At 39.8% G+C, this 15,669-nt stretch overlaps 1 protein-coding gene across 1 annotated transcript; it reads left to right on the top strand.

The window, feature by feature from the left end:
• Positions 1-9,852: 9,852 nt before the first annotated feature.
• Positions 9,853-15,622, top strand: LOC121594003 (Bardet-Biedl syndrome 4 protein homolog). Its single transcript, XM_041916834.1, has 10 exons — positions 9,853-9,969; positions 10,366-10,987; positions 11,133-11,391; positions 11,486-11,758; positions 11,833-11,986; positions 13,309-13,431; positions 13,523-13,607; positions 13,696-13,782; positions 13,882-14,081; positions 14,355-15,622. The coding sequence occupies exons 2-10, from the start codon at positions 10,900-10,902 to the stop codon at positions 14,583-14,585; spliced, it is 1,500 nt and encodes a 499-aa protein (XP_041772768.1). The 5' UTR covers positions 9,853-9,969; positions 10,366-10,899; the 3' UTR covers positions 14,586-15,622.
• The last annotated feature ends 47 nt before the right edge of the window (positions 15,623-15,669 follow it).

The following is a 15,669-nucleotide window of genomic DNA, read 5'->3' as shown; positions in this document are numbered from 1 at the left end:
CGCTAACATTGGGTGATAGTGCTCTGACGTGCCTGACAGAATACTCATCGAGCAATGCTAACTATCACTGAGTATCGGATTTCTTTTAGCTCTTTCGACCCCCTACTCTGTTAATTAGTGTTGATGAATTTTACGAGCCCGGTATCGCGGTAGTGAAATTGACGACACTACATGCGTCAAATTTTAATGAACTTTTTATTTTTGGTTCGTCTTATACTACAACTTGTCTTGTTAAATGTAAACTTACACTTAAGCAATATTGAGACGACGTTTCCTGTTTAAAACGGTTTTGCCAATAGACAGAATAGATTTTGGTTTTGTTTATAGTTATTGTTTTGCTTATGCTGTAGCCTTATCGTCCCTTTCAAACGAAATTACACTTCAAGGCTTAACCTAAATGCACAGAGTAACACAAGAAGCTAGCATGTATGACGAATACCATTCAGGAACTCAGTGCGCGACATTGCTGGATCGAATGTAAGATACACAGCATTGAATTCACGGCACATCATTACGTAAAGAGGATTGTGGCATCCAGAACGTGAATGACGATCTTCAATGGCGATCAAATCTCAGATCGATCCCTTGGCCTCCCGGGTCCATATGTCAAACTGTGAACACGGCATCGGAATGTGTACGAACCCGGTATGACGGTTTCCGATGTGTTGCCCAGTATTAATGTTGGCGATGTTCGTCTATCGCGTCGGAACCTTTAACATATTTGTAATTGTTGTGTGTAAGTAAACCTATGAAAACTTAATGTACATACAACAAATTATAATGGTGCAATGGCGCAGATAGTGGTCAAACATTCTTAACAGGTAGAGAGGAAGCCGGAAACGAGTTTGTAAATAACCACACGGAATCTCACAGTATCATGGAATGCTTTCTCAATGTCAAGCATAATCACAGTAGTGGACTTTTTTTTTAAATTAAAAATTAAATGTAAAAAATAAATCAAATAACTAACCTGGGGTAAAAATTGATGGATTGATGGACACAAAGTCTCCAGTCGATCAGTCATAGGGATCTGAGTAATGGAAAGATAGCTGGATGGCAAGGTTAGATTTTTATTTGTCTCAAGGTCATGAATGACCTTAGCGCACTAATATGTTTGAAGGAAATGCTGTAGTTAAGGGCAGCCGTTTAAGTTACTTACAAGGAGGTAGACTCTTTGACGTAGATGATCCACAGGAGCGTTGAACATTTCATCGAAGTCGAAAGCTTCACGTTCAGAGGCTGCCTAATAGCATCTCCAACCTTTCCAATAGTTGTTCAATCTTCTGGAGGCAAACCATATTGCTCATCGCTAAGCCAAGCGGTGCTGTTTATTGCTCTGGTATCATAGGGGCTGTTCATAGTCGTTATAATGTTGGGGGCGGCAAACTTTTCTGTGAGTGCATTTGCTATTTCAGTGGATGCAAGAAGAGCACAGTTTTCTGCGTAAAAAAATATCCACGACAATTGCGCGATGAGTTCTCGCACGTAGTCTATTGCAAACAAAGTAACCGAACAGTTACCAAACTTTAGTTATGTAATAAAATTTTAACCAATTTGATTTCCTGATTCTCCTTGGATTCGGTTTAAAAAACATCTATTAGTTCTAATCTTTCATTTCACTTAAAATTTTCGCCTTTTTAAGTTTTATAAATCTTTCGCCTTTGCACTTGATAGCTGCCTGGTGGCGTTCCTTTTCCGCTTTGATCACCGCTGTAGTCCGGAAACTCCGTTTTTAGCCCTGCTTATTTTTTGGAACAACCGTGCTTCGTATTATTTGATTATCCGGTAGACGGCACTTACATTGAGATGAAACAGTTCATGCCTAATCTGATTGTTATTCAAGCCTTAAAAATGCCAAATTTTCACTTGTTGGTGTTTTGAAACCATTATACAGGTATACCCCGATATACGCTTTTAATGCGGACGGCAGGCAATAGCATACCTCGAATATAAGCGTGAGTCGAATTTCGCGGTTTTCAGTCAAATTATAGCTATTTTTTGCATAATTTTGCTTTAGGCAGTAGGTTTTTGCCACTCAATTATCTAATTGATCTATTTTCAACTGAGTGTTACAATTTTGTACCTTTGAAAATGGTTTTTATGATTCCACGAAAAATGAATTTATTTAGTATTTTACAATTGATGTGTGAAATCAATACAATTTGCTTAGAGCGTTGTCAAATTTAATAAATCGCATATAACGAAATCGCGTATATCGAGTATAGCGTATATCGGAGAATACCTGAGGTTTGCTAAAAAACTGAACTAAACACTAAGTATACGTTTTACACAATACACACCAAATAAGTTGATCTTTCAAAATAAACCCCTGTGTTTGACTCACTGTGACAGAAAACACAATACAGTACTCTCATTCATACGATACATACTTCTTCTTCTTCTTCTTTGGCTCAACAACCGATGCCGGTCAAGGCCTGCCAACACACTTTTGGGGTTGGCTTTCAGTGACTTATTGATTTCCCCCCATAGCAGGATAGTCAGTCCTACGTATGGCGGCACGGTCTATTTGGGGCTTGAACCCATGACGGGCATGTTGTTAAGTCGTACGAGTTGACGACTGTACCATGAGACCGGCTTACATTACGACGATACATACTAGGCATGTGTAAAATGAACGAGAATCGCACCGTTCGAACAGTTCGGTAAAGTGCACGAACGAACGAGGTTCTTAACAAAAAGAACGACCAGGACTTTTGGAAGAAACTGACTACACCGAACGCGTTCGAACGTTCCGTTCAGTGTTCGACGGCACACATAAATGTGGTAATGAAACGTGCAAAATCATATTGCTTTCTCGCTCTTTCTCGCACCGTGCGAACGGGTCGTCAGAGATCAAAATGTACCCTGTTGGTGTTGAAAGCGTACCCATACAACTAAATTCCTCGAACGCCGTCGAATTTGTCTAGCAGTGTTCGATACGTGTGCTGTTGGTGTGGAAATCGTATCTATACGACTGAATTCATCGAACGCGTTCGATCTGATCCGTTAGTGTTCGATACGTGTGCTGTTGGTGTGGAAATCGTATCTATACGACTGAATTCATCAAACGCGTTCGAACTGGCTCATTTGTGTTCGATCTGTGTTCTGTTGGTATGGAAATTATACCTATACAATTCAATAGATCGAGCCCGTTCAAACGGATTAGTCATTGTTCGCGAACTAACTGAACTGAATTGATTGCGCTCATCATGTTGATCCATATTTAAGTAGTTTTTTTTAAATAGAATCCTTAAATGTGTATAAGACATGGGGTACAATATATGCAGGAGACATTTTTGCTCGTATTAGTTTTTTACATGCTAGTTTTTGGTCGGTTTTGCGATGGATTGTGTTGACCAGACAGCCGAGTGTTTAATGTTTTTAAATGATTGGTTTCAACCGCAGAATGAGTACTTCTTTGGCTACAGTATGCGTCTATGTGGGGTAAATGAAAAAGATAACGAGCGTTCTTTGTGAATAAAAACCTCATGAAACAAAGAACGAAAGAATCGTCGTTAGCGTTCGGTTCTTTTTGGTGAGCGAACTAGTTCGTTCGCGTTCGGTGAAAAGAATCGTTTTGCCCATGCCTAATACATACGATCAGTGCTCTCCAACAGTTTTAGGTTCATAGACTACTTGGCTTTGTAAATACATTCATCGCGATCCACCATATATTGAAAGCATATACTACTGTGTCCGAAAAGTAAGCTGACATTGGATGACAAATTTCCCGCGCTAAAAGAATCCCCTTGTTTTTTTTATTTTTTGTATGTCAATATGTATGTTCTTGACAGATCTGCCACGTTTCAAGTCACAACATCAACCCGGCTAGGAGTGACATTTTTTTTCGTCGTTTGACGATACGAGACCTTTCAGAAAGTGTTGGGATTTCCAAAGCCTCGGTCAACACCATCATGAAAGATGTTTTGGGGTTGAAGCGGGTGAAGTCTCGCCTGGTGCCGAAATGATTGAACTGCTCGAAAAGCGGAATCGCGTCGAAGTCTTTAAAACGATGCTGGCAAACTGCGCTGGAAAGCTGAAGTCGATTATAACTAGCAACGAAACGTGGATTTACCAGTGGAGCTAGTACCGTTCCCCGAACGAGTCGAGGCGCAAGAAGTCGTGCCAAAGCCGGTCGAAAATCAAGGTGATGCTAACGGTATTCTTTGATTACCGTGGGGTGGTTCACACGGAACAACTTCCGGAGGGCCAAACGGTGAACAAAGAGTACTATTTAAGTATAATACGGATGTTGCTGACCTCCATCCGGCAAAAGCGGCCGGATTTGTGGAAAAACAACAGCTAGTTTTTGCACCACGATAATGCGCCCTTCCATACGGCCATCTTTTTGAGGGAGTTTTTCCCAACAACTGGCACCCAAATTGTTCCGCAACAGCCGTATTCGCCAGATTTGGCACCAACCGACTTTTGACTGTTCAACAAGCAAAAACGGCCGCTTCGGGAACACCGTTTTGACACTATCGAGGAGATATAAGTCTCAGCGACGGTGGAAATAAAGGACATCCCAGCATCCGCGTTTTCCACCTGCTTCGAGCAGTGGAGAGAGAGGTGGAAGAGGTGCATTGCATCGGAAGGGGATGATGACCTGCGTTTGGCCTAGTAACAAAATCATTTAAGAAAAAAACGCAAAGTCGCTTTATTTTTCGGACACAGTAGTATGTTGTAGATTTTGTTCCAAGCTTTATGACCAAATATGTATAATCTTACTCTAGACATGACTGATAAAAATTTAATCTTGATTGTGGGAATGGATAAGCGTATTGTTATAAGCTTTTGTAAAAAAAAGGATTCATTTTTCGGACCAAGCCTTTTCACGCTAAGTGGTCCGCGAACTACAGGATGAAGACCACTGCCATGGATGATACGTTCTCGCCTCTATGCTCTACTTCATTCTGCATTCTTCTTCTATTCTCCTCGCGCCGTCTTAGCGCAAATAAATTAGGCACCCAACCTTATATAATCAGCTGATTATTTATGTTACCAAACCGACATCAATCGGTGCCATGGTAATTCTCACGACGAATAAGTGACGTTCTTATGGTGTTGTTGTTTATCTCTGTTATCATCGGAGAGAGCTCAGAAGCCATGGGACTGGAGCATTTTTAATGTATTTTATTACTTTTACGTTTACATTACAAAATGGACTTGGATGGTTATCAAAAAACTACGACAGACTACTGCTTTTGGTAAATTTCCCATGAAAGCTTGAAATTCAATAATTACTTCCTAAATAAAAAGCTACGCTTTTACCAGCTGCCTTCGGGCAGTTATCCAGAAAATACGGCATGGCGGACGAAGACATGCGTGTGGACATGTTTTTGAGTTTTAGTTTGTACCCGATGGGACGAACAGCAGGGGTATGTTGAGCCGGTTCGCTGATACCTCATCGATATTCCATCTTCCATTCCTCTCCATCTCTTCACATGGTCACTTCAAGTTGTGGTGCCATTGCCTGCAGCTCCGATTCCAGTAGACAGATAGTAGAAGCAGATATTGCTGCTTCCTGAGATGCATGTTCAAGTTTACCAGGTATTTTTTCGCTATTTGGCCGGTTACACTGGCCTCCCGACCAGCGCAACGCAGCGATGTAGCTTTTTTTCCTTCGGTCTTCCTCTTGAGCTTAGGCGTCATCCATCAATAACGTAACGATGATAGGGCGAGGGGGATATCGTCAAACGTCACGATTTGTTACATGAGGGAGAGGGGAAGTTAAACAGGAGGTTCGAATCAAAAGGCACGAGATTGATCTGTAATGCTGTAAACAGATCTAATACCAACCCAATTCCTTTCAAACGCAATTCCTTTCAAACCAATTGGAGATGCAGATGATGCGGTCAGCCGTTTTTTCGTCAGAGTCTATCGTTGGTTGTAATTGTATAAATACAATAAAAATGCAACTGAAACTTCTGCAAACATTACCGATTTTGTTCGTAATTCGTAAGACATATAAAACATCACATGTTATGATACTACATGATACAACATCTAAAGGCAAAGAAACATTTCTGGAAAAATTGACAAATTTATGAAGGACTAGGAAAATGGCTGGATGAAAAACGCTTCTGATGATGGTGATGCAAGAACATTGCAAACCGCGCTGAGGATACGATGAATAGAATCTTTTTTGAATTTGATTGCTGCATGGGACAAAATTAGCTTTTTCCTTTCCCTTTCCTTTTCTTTTTGAAAAATATAATGTTTTATTTCGTATATCTTGCAATGTTTATGTGACGGGGAGGAGTACGGCGCTCGCTTTACGTCAACATTTAAAATTTTCCTATGTCGAACGCAGCTTAGACTCTCGTCTGATTTGCCTTCGATTCGAGAACAATGCCACCCTGTGCAATGTTTACGCTCCTTCGGGCTGTCAGCAGAGAGCGGAAAGGGTGGATTTTTTCGGGCAAACGTTACCTTTCTATCTGCGGAATGCATGTGACCATGTTATTCTCACGGGTGACTTTAATTGCGTGTTACAGCCAAAAGATGTAACGAGGCGAAAAATTTCAGCCTTTCTTTACAAAACGCCGTAAGCAGCATGGGCATGTGTGACAGCTAAGAGCTTCTCAGAGGTAACTCAGTAGAGTTTTCTTATGTCACAAGTGGTTCGGGTTCACGTATCGATCGTTGTTATGTCTCCTCTTCACTTAAAACACAGTTAAGAGCGACCAGTATGCATGTCTTGTCCTTTTCCGATGATAAGGCGCTTATCGTTCGTGTTTGCCTTCCGTTCGCATAGCTATGGCTATTGGCAACTGAGGCCACATGTATTAACTTACGCAAACCTGGAGGAGTTCGGATGCAAGAGGAATTATTGGATCAGACAGCGTAGAAATTACAACTCGTGGATGCAGTGGTGGGTTGAGCTCGCGAAGCCTAAAATAAAGTCGTTGTTCCGTGGGAAAACGAATGAACGGTATCAAAGTTTTCGATTGCATCATGAACTGCTCTACAGGGGGTTGAAGTCCGCCTATAATCGATATGTCACTGACCCTAACGAGTTAGTGAATATAAATCATATAAAAGGACAAATGCTTCTTCTTCAGAGACGTTTTTCCGAGGACTTCACCCGCATTCATGAAACTCGCGTATGCGGAAAGAGTATGTCGGTCTTTCAGATAGGGGAGCAAAAGAGGAGGCGAACGGTGATCGACAAGCCGACGGTCAATGCCGGATCGTCCTTAACTGAGCTAAAGGATATAAATGTTCATTTTGAGGGCTTTTTCAGAAATCTTTACACAACAACCGACACATTCACAACAACCACAGGAACAACATTCACAAGCACACGCGTTATTCCCGAGGACAACGAAGGCAACAAAAATTGCATGGACGAGTTTACTTATGGTGAGCTTTTCGATGCAATTAAAAAATAACCTTCCAGAAAGTCCCCTGGCCCGGGTGGAATTCCAAACGAGTTTTATCATCGTGCATTCAGCATCATAAATAGAGAGCTTCTTTTTAAGTTCTTAATGAGGCCCTCTTAGGAGAGATTCCTGAAAGTTTCGTGGACGGGGTCATAGTGCTGGTTAGGAGAAGGGGAGGAGGCTGTACCATGTCTGCATTTCGACCTATATCACTCCTTAATGCAGATTACAAGCTTCTGTCGCAGATGGTCAAACACAGACTTGATGGCATCATCGTTTTAATAAACCACGCAACATTTTTCAAGCTGTTCTTTCCGTTAAGCAAAGAGTGATTGATTTGCAGAGGAAACGAAAGTGTGATAAGCTCATCTCCTTTGACCTTTCGCATGATTTTGATCGCGTCAATAGGAATTTTCTTTTCAAAACCATGCTCTCTTTGGGATTCAATCCGAGGTTGGAAGGGCTTTTGAAAACTATTGGTGAGCGGTCCGCATCCCGCATCCTCATTAATGGTCACCTCTCTCCTTCCTTCCTGATCCAACGTTCTGTTCGACATGATGACCCTCTTTCCATGCACCTTTTCATCCTTTACCTTCAACCGCTCATCACAAGACTTGAAGGCATTTGCTGCGGCCAGGATGACCTGGTCAACGCATATGCTGACGCCATCTCTGTGGTGACACCTCCTAACAAAATCAAGCGTGTGCAAGAACTATTTGAGGCATTTGCAAGTGTCTGTGGTGCTCGTCTCAACGTCGACACTGTCTCACACTGTTCAACGGCTTCGACTGCTCGGAATTTTATTTTAGAATAATATCCGAGACGACATGGGACAGAATTGGGACGTCGTAATCCAGCACTTTAGATCTCTAGTGTGGCTGCATCGTATGAGAGAATTAAATCTCTCATGTGCAGAAGGTATACCTTCTCAACCAAACCTTCCTGCTACCGAAGCTGTGGTACGTGGTGTCAGTTTGTGGCGCCAGAGCATTGGAAATGGCAAAGGTCACTAGTGTTATTGGTTCTTTTCTATGGCATGGCAATGGACGAATCCGGATTCCACTTCATCAGCTGGCACTACCACCAAAGCGCGGTGGTCTTAATCTGCACATACCAGCAGTTACAGTTCATGTTCTCTTGACGAACAGGTATGTTGCAGCACGGGAGTGCCTAGCAATCGGTGAGCCACACATCATCAGGGCCGGTCATTCGCCGGATCTCTCAAGCAAAGCTGAAAATTTGCCCTTTTTTCGTTACGTAATTGATGCATGACGCCTTACTTGGAAGCTTCTTGTTGCTTAGAATCGTCATTCGTTCGGTACCGAGCTGTCCATCGATGCTCCGATTGTTGTTTAATAGTGCCAACATTTTGAAATTACCGGAACGGACTTATACGACTTTCAAAACCTGCCGCACGATGTCCGTTCTCGCCGTGATGGAGCGTCGTTATTTGATCACGCGCGCTTCTGAACAAAGTTGCTTTTTTTTAGCCTTCGAGGTTAGATTTCGATCGAAAGAGGTGTCAAATTATGTTTACTGGCTCATATATGCTATTACCGACGCTGAAAATGTTAAATATTATGTATAGTATTTAATGCTTCGAGAGGGCTGTGAATTCCGGTGGTCCGTTGAAGAAAATAAACAAATAACAAATAGCATGGGATTTTTCATTCATAGAGGTGACAATAAACCTACGATCAATCGGCTTTTATTATGATATAAACGTTACTTACTTAATTTTTAATAAGTCTTATTGACAGTTATACAACACTGGATAAAAAAAAGTTTTATCTTTCTTTTTTAAAACCAACCTTTAATAGTATTATAAACCTGGAAGAAATCTTTTCTAATTAGAACAAAATTCTCTGGTAATTTTACTGGCAGAAACTATTTTCTATAAAATTAAAAAAATATTGTAAATAATATTTATATGTTAAGACACAACGCAACGAACATGTTCATGTTAATGTACACGGAAAACTATAACAAAAGAACGTTAAGCGAAAACGTAAAATAATTTATTCTTAGTGAAAGTAAACGAACAACAGTGGAATTGATCAGATGATCAAATAGTAGTTGCCCTACATTTGTACAGAGCTGTGATTCTATGAAAGTTAACGAGAGTTCTCTAGTTTATTTTTTCCATTAGCCCCTTATAGTCCGTAGCATGAAAAAACTTGGTCCACAAAATAATTTATTTTTTTAATAAAAGCTTACAACAATAAATGTAATGAATTTTCCCCACATTTAAGATTTAATTTTAAACTGGCATGTCTAGAACAAGATTAAACATATTTCTTCATAAAGCATTGATCAAAGTTTACAATATGTATACTTTAGTAACTTTTCGATTATATTGTCCAAGTTCATTCAATTACATCCTGTCTATTCTAGGTTAGCTCAGATTTTTTTCTCATCTGATGCATACTTGAAAGCAGTTATATTTATTATTTATCTTTTTTTATTCTATTTCTTCTTCTTATTCGCGGCCATGCCGGCCTATACAAGCTTTCGTGACTTATTTAGTCCCACGTAGCCGGATATGTAGTTAGTCCTTACTATCGGATAGTTCGGCAGCCGGAAGGTAAGGTTGGTAGATATCTTCAAGCAGATCTGCAAAAAAATCTATCATTAACCCATTAAATGATTTGCCTGAGTGAGACTGTGGTTTGACTCTCCGTTTCGATTCAATCGTCACGTGGGGGGAGCGGAAAGGAGATAAAACAATGATAATGACATATTTTGCTCATCATATTATGTTTAAAGCAACGGTTTGCAGAATGGGCCAATATTATTTTCTTTTATTAACTTTTTGCCATTCTGGTTCTAAAATCAAACTCCGTCTGTCAAAGGGTTTAAATGTTATTAATTTTATCTTATAATTAAACTTATGGTGATAATAACTTTTTTGTATTTTAAAAATATTTAAAAAAAAGAGAAATGATGTAATTAATTAAGTAGCAAAACCAATCACTTTCAGCAAAACTATACGATAAGGACATCTTTTCTGACTGAAAACTGCAAAATCTGTTAAAACTAGAAATCGTCTAAAACTTGGAAGAACAACGCCGTTGTATCTGGAACGAAGAAAATGTTATATTTTTCAGAAGGCCATCGCGGGGAGTTGCATTGCGTATGATAATGGTTCGGAAGCACAATTGACGAGATGCAAATGCCAGAATCGAGAGGGGATCCTGTGTGAAATATAAGATTATAAACAAGGAAAAAATAAACAAGTAAAATAATAAACAAGGAAAACATACTTGCACCAGTATATTACTCGAATACGTTCTTTAAAAGCATTACTGGTGTGGAACGATACGTCACCATTCATACCGCCATTGCGCAACGTGGTCGCTAGGGGCAACGTATCCAAACAAATTCCAAATTCACTACCAAAACAAATTTGCCATCAGTTGCAATTGACACCTGGCGATGCTTTGTGCTGTCCACGATTGTTTTCAGAAAAGAATACAAACAAAACCAATTCAAGCGTTTTGGCAGGCAAAGGAAGATGACGGAACGTTATGTGTACTGTAACGGACGAGCGCACGAAGGAACCATGAGTGTGTCAACTAACAAGCAACTTTCTTCACAGGCAGGTAAGTGCTGTTTGGTAACACATTTCTTCCAATCTACAAAAACATAACCAAACAGTAGTTTTATGCAAAAGAATGACACGGAGGTACTATACCGTAACGAATTCTCAAAACTGAACAAAAAACTGTGTCACTATTTGCCTTCCAGCAATGAAACCTCAAAGTGTAACAAATCGCCACATGAACTGGCTGATACACGGTTTGTATACCAGGAAGCATTTTGAGCAGTGCAAAAAATTGATTGACCGTCAGCTGAGCATTTGCTACGACAAGCAGTACTTATACTACATGAAGGGCCTTATTTTGCGAGAGGAAAACAACTCAACCGAAGCCGTGCACTGCTTTCAACAAGCGATTGCGCTGAACAAAAATGAATTAGAAAACTACAAGGAACTCGCCAAAACACTGTGAGTGTCGAAAAGGCGCATATTGAAAACCAAATATGTAAAAACATGCATTATGGCTTTAATGTTTATTTTTTCTATTCCCTGCTGCCTGGAGATATTCGATGGGGAAATTTCGCAATGCTTTGGAAGTATTTTTGAAAGCGGAAACTCTACTTGAACGACCTGACCACGAAATCTATCATCACATTGGTGAGATGTATTACAAAAATTTCGGACAGCCAAAGGCGGGTGTCGGTGAGGCAAAGGAATATCTCAAGCAAGCCGTCACTTGCGGTAAGCACGTAGAAAGCTATAAGATTTTGGCCGAAATTTACATCGAAGAAGGAGACAGCATCAAAGCGATAGAAATGATAGAAAATTGTTTGCAGTAAGTTCGAAGGCTTTTTTTAAACTAGTTTGGTTGCGGTTTACGGCTTTATTTGCTTTGCTTACTTCTTCCAGAATAACGCAAGATGACGTATCCTTGATGACGCAGATAGGTATACTGTACTTAAAAATCAACGAGTACCAGCGGGCGTTCGAAAAATTACTTGATGCAACGGCAACCGATTCCAAGCATACAAGCGCCCTACTAGCATTGGGATCAATATTACAAGTATGTAGGTCAATGCTTTTCTATTAAACGCAATAAGAAAATTTGTTGTTGTCACGCTTGCAAAGCTCTAGTCGCAATAATCTATTTAGTGTTTATCAATTGTCTAATGTTCGGAAATGTACGGCTAACGATTTGCTTGTGGCTCTTTCTAATTTTGATGTCCCTTTGAATATTTCGCTCAACTTGGATATTTTCGTAGAATTTTACTTGTTTCTTTTATATTTTTATTGACCACTAGTCTATTGGACCAAACCATCATAGATAGGTACAGCCTTTCCCCGAGTTACGCGAATAATGCGTCTCGAAGACATTCGCGTAACTCGGATTTTCGCGTAAGTCAAATGTCACGTAAGTCAGCTAAACTATTGTTCATACATGGTTGATTTTGATTAAATTTGTTGCTTTTATGCACTAAATTACATTTTTAATATAAATCGTATAAAAGATTATATTATTTCTGTCTTTTTAGTGTCTTTTTTTTTTCTTCAAACAATCAACGATAATTTAATTTATTTTACATTTGGAAATTGTTGGAGAAAATTGTACTGATTTAACATATTAAAAAATTGTGTAACTCAAATTTGCGTATCAAGAGTGTCTCGTAACTCGGGCAAAGACTGTACTGGTTTATTTGCTGCAAATACTAAAGTTTAGGAACAATAACATTCTGTATAAAAAATGTATCAACTTATCTGGACTTATATAAACTTATAATAAACTTAGATTTTATAATAATTACAACACTTAAAAAACTGTTTACAGTTTGGTAGTTTTGTAGTGATATTACAAGCTAAGTTAGCTATTCGCTTCTCAATTATGTAAAATCTTTATGGTAAAAAACTTTTTTGAGATAACATTTTTCAAATTTCAAACAAGCAAGCAGCCATTTACCAATGAAGCCATATGTTTTTCAACTGAAACAAAGCCCGTTTTGATTCAGATATGACGTTTATTTCATAGAACCAGTCCTTAAGTTGCGTGGTTACGATCTAAGGCTTGGCAACCGAACAAAACGTAGATTATGAACGTTCACCGTCGCAAAGTCCTTCAAGTATAAATTCCTGGTCAAGCATAATGTTATGGTTTCATAAGTTTACTAGCACTCAGTTTACCGGAGTGAATAGCTTTAAAACTGGTGCATACGGGTCAACAACATGGTTCAACAATGTCCTTAACTTTTTTAACGCTGTTAAAGTTTGTCATTTAATATTCGACGCACAATTTACTGCTTTGTTTACAGCCTGGGATTTATAAAATATTTTCTTACTCTATGCATATTTTCGGATTGCAAGCAAATTAATTAATATTAAAATATTTTGCAGTCCAAAAATGACATTGACGGTGCACTTAATAAGTATAAACGAATATCGAACTTAACAGACGAAAGCTCGGAAGTTTGGAGTAATATCGGTTTATGCTTTTTCAAGAAGCAGAAATTTATTGCTGTAAGTTGCTGTCATTACTACTCCTACAGCAAAACTTATTACTGGAACAGTTATAACCTTCATTCAATAAACTTTTCATATTTTTACGCAGGCAATTTCATGCCTTAGGAAAGCAACCTGGGTTTCGCCGTTGAACTTTAACGCGCTTTACAATCTTGGACTGGTGTTGGTAACAGGTAGGCTCCAAAACTAGAAAGGATATTGCTGGAGAAAGGAAGTCTGTGTTTTTTTTCCCTCTTACCCATTACTGAACTTAAATTACAGCCCAACAATACGTGAGTGCCTTTCAAACGCTAGCTGCTGCGATAAGTCTACGGCCAGAGCATGCCGAGTGCTACATGTTGTTGGGAAGTGAGTTTCAAATCATGTTTTCTAAGAACGAACGCCAGAGTACATCAATAAATAAAACCCTCGATAAAACTTTTCTACCCTGCCATCGCGCTACTACAGCTTGTCTGCGGCATTTAAATGATCCCGGAAACGCTTACCTTTCGCTGGAGAAGTCAACCATGCTTCCGGACGCCGTCAAGAACCCGCTAATCTATCTTAACTTCGCACTCTATTGTTACGAAGTCGGAAAATCGGACCAATCTGTGCTGTATCTGAGCAACTTTCTCGACATGACTCAACACATTACGGTCCATCGTGAGGCAAGTATGATTACACTGATTGCATGCTGGGGTACTAAACGACAACCATGATTCACTTTGAAGCGCGTTAAACAGAAGGAAAAGGAAAAATTTGGCACACTTACGTGGCGAGTGAGCCTGCGTTTTATTGTGGTCGTTTTTGTGCGAAGTATTTTTTTTTCTTTTACCCGTGCGTCGCATAATATTTTTTTCTTTATTTTGCTGACCTCATGTCATCGTCTGCTCTGGGTTTGGTCTTATCCATTATCATTGCTTACCCCTTTTCATTCACAGTACCTAAAAATGGCCGACCGACTTAACGGAGCTCTTACGGTGGCTGCTGGTGGGCAGATTCATGCTCCTGCCGCACCAGACACAGGAGGGCACACCGGGGGTCTTGACCGTACCGAGAAGGATCACCGGATGCAGGATGAAACTGTTGTCAACATGTGCAGTGGTGGATTGGCGGACGCGCGGAATGAGGGTGCTGTCGAAGAGGATGGCTCCGACGGTGATTTACCCTGATGTGCATTGCAACAAAGGAAAAGATGTAGACTTCTTGAAAGGATTAGCAATGGAGGGTCCACTGATGGCTGGAACTTTATTATCTTGTTTTTTTTTTTAAGCTAATGCTTTCACGCTATTATTCCAAGGATAGCCCAGCTCAGATTCCTTGAAATCTAGACAGCAGTGTCAACTCGTTGTGTTGTTGCATAATTTTAACGTCTAGCTTGAACTGCTTCTGATGGACTGTTTTGTTTTATCCCGTCTTTCGTTGGCGGAGCTTTCACCACTGGGCGTGTAGTTTTTTTTTTCAGTTACACTAGTCCTAGATATAATGTTGCATGCAGTATAATGAAGACAAACTGACGTTAGATAAGAACAGAAAACAAACAACGCAGTACGCGTCGTATAAATAAATGATGAACACTAAGTGATGATGATCTGCTGAGATGGTGATGATAATAATCCGAATCTGAGGCGTGATGTTTTTGACTCTCGAAATTTCATCTTCGTGGCATGTTGCGCAAAGACAAAACGTCGTTAAAATGTGTTGTTTTTTCATGCTGAAACAACAGTGCAATATTCTGCTGTTATTTATGTATTTAGATTATGTATGCATATGCACGATCATACCATTCTGGATATCTTTGCGTATTAGCGCAGTGGCGGATTAAGACAAGTGGAGGTCCTAAGCGGTCAAACGAATTAGGTCTGGTTGAAGTGTCGAATAGTTGGTTGCATCAAAGATTGTCGACCAGAAAAAGATTGAGTAGCAATTTAACTTAAAGAGTAGGTTCCTTTTTAGGGGCCCCTCGAGAACACGGGGCCCCATGTAGCCGCTAAGTTTGCATAGTGCGTAATCCGCCCCTGTATAAGAGTTTTATTTAACGCCGTTTTATTAATGTTTTATTTTAGCCATGCTGTCACCGGTGAACCCACAAGACGAGGCAGCGTTCTATACACAACATTTATCAAACGATACAAAATCATAATAGCGAACAAAACCAAAAGTTAAATTATAGCGAATCTATTGGAAATAACACACCCTACCACGAATTATAATCGGAGACAAAATAATTAGTTTGTCATCATGTTCTATACAAAA

The sequence above is a fragment of the Anopheles merus genome, chromosome 2L (genome assembly GCF_017562075.2).
Source record: "Anopheles merus strain MAF chromosome 2L, AmerM5.1, whole genome shotgun sequence".
Taxonomy (NCBI): Eukaryota; Metazoa; Arthropoda; class Insecta; order Diptera; family Culicidae; genus Anopheles; species Anopheles merus.
The sequence above is the reverse complement of the archived record's forward strand: the minus strand, read 5'-3'. Positions and strand labels throughout refer to the sequence as shown.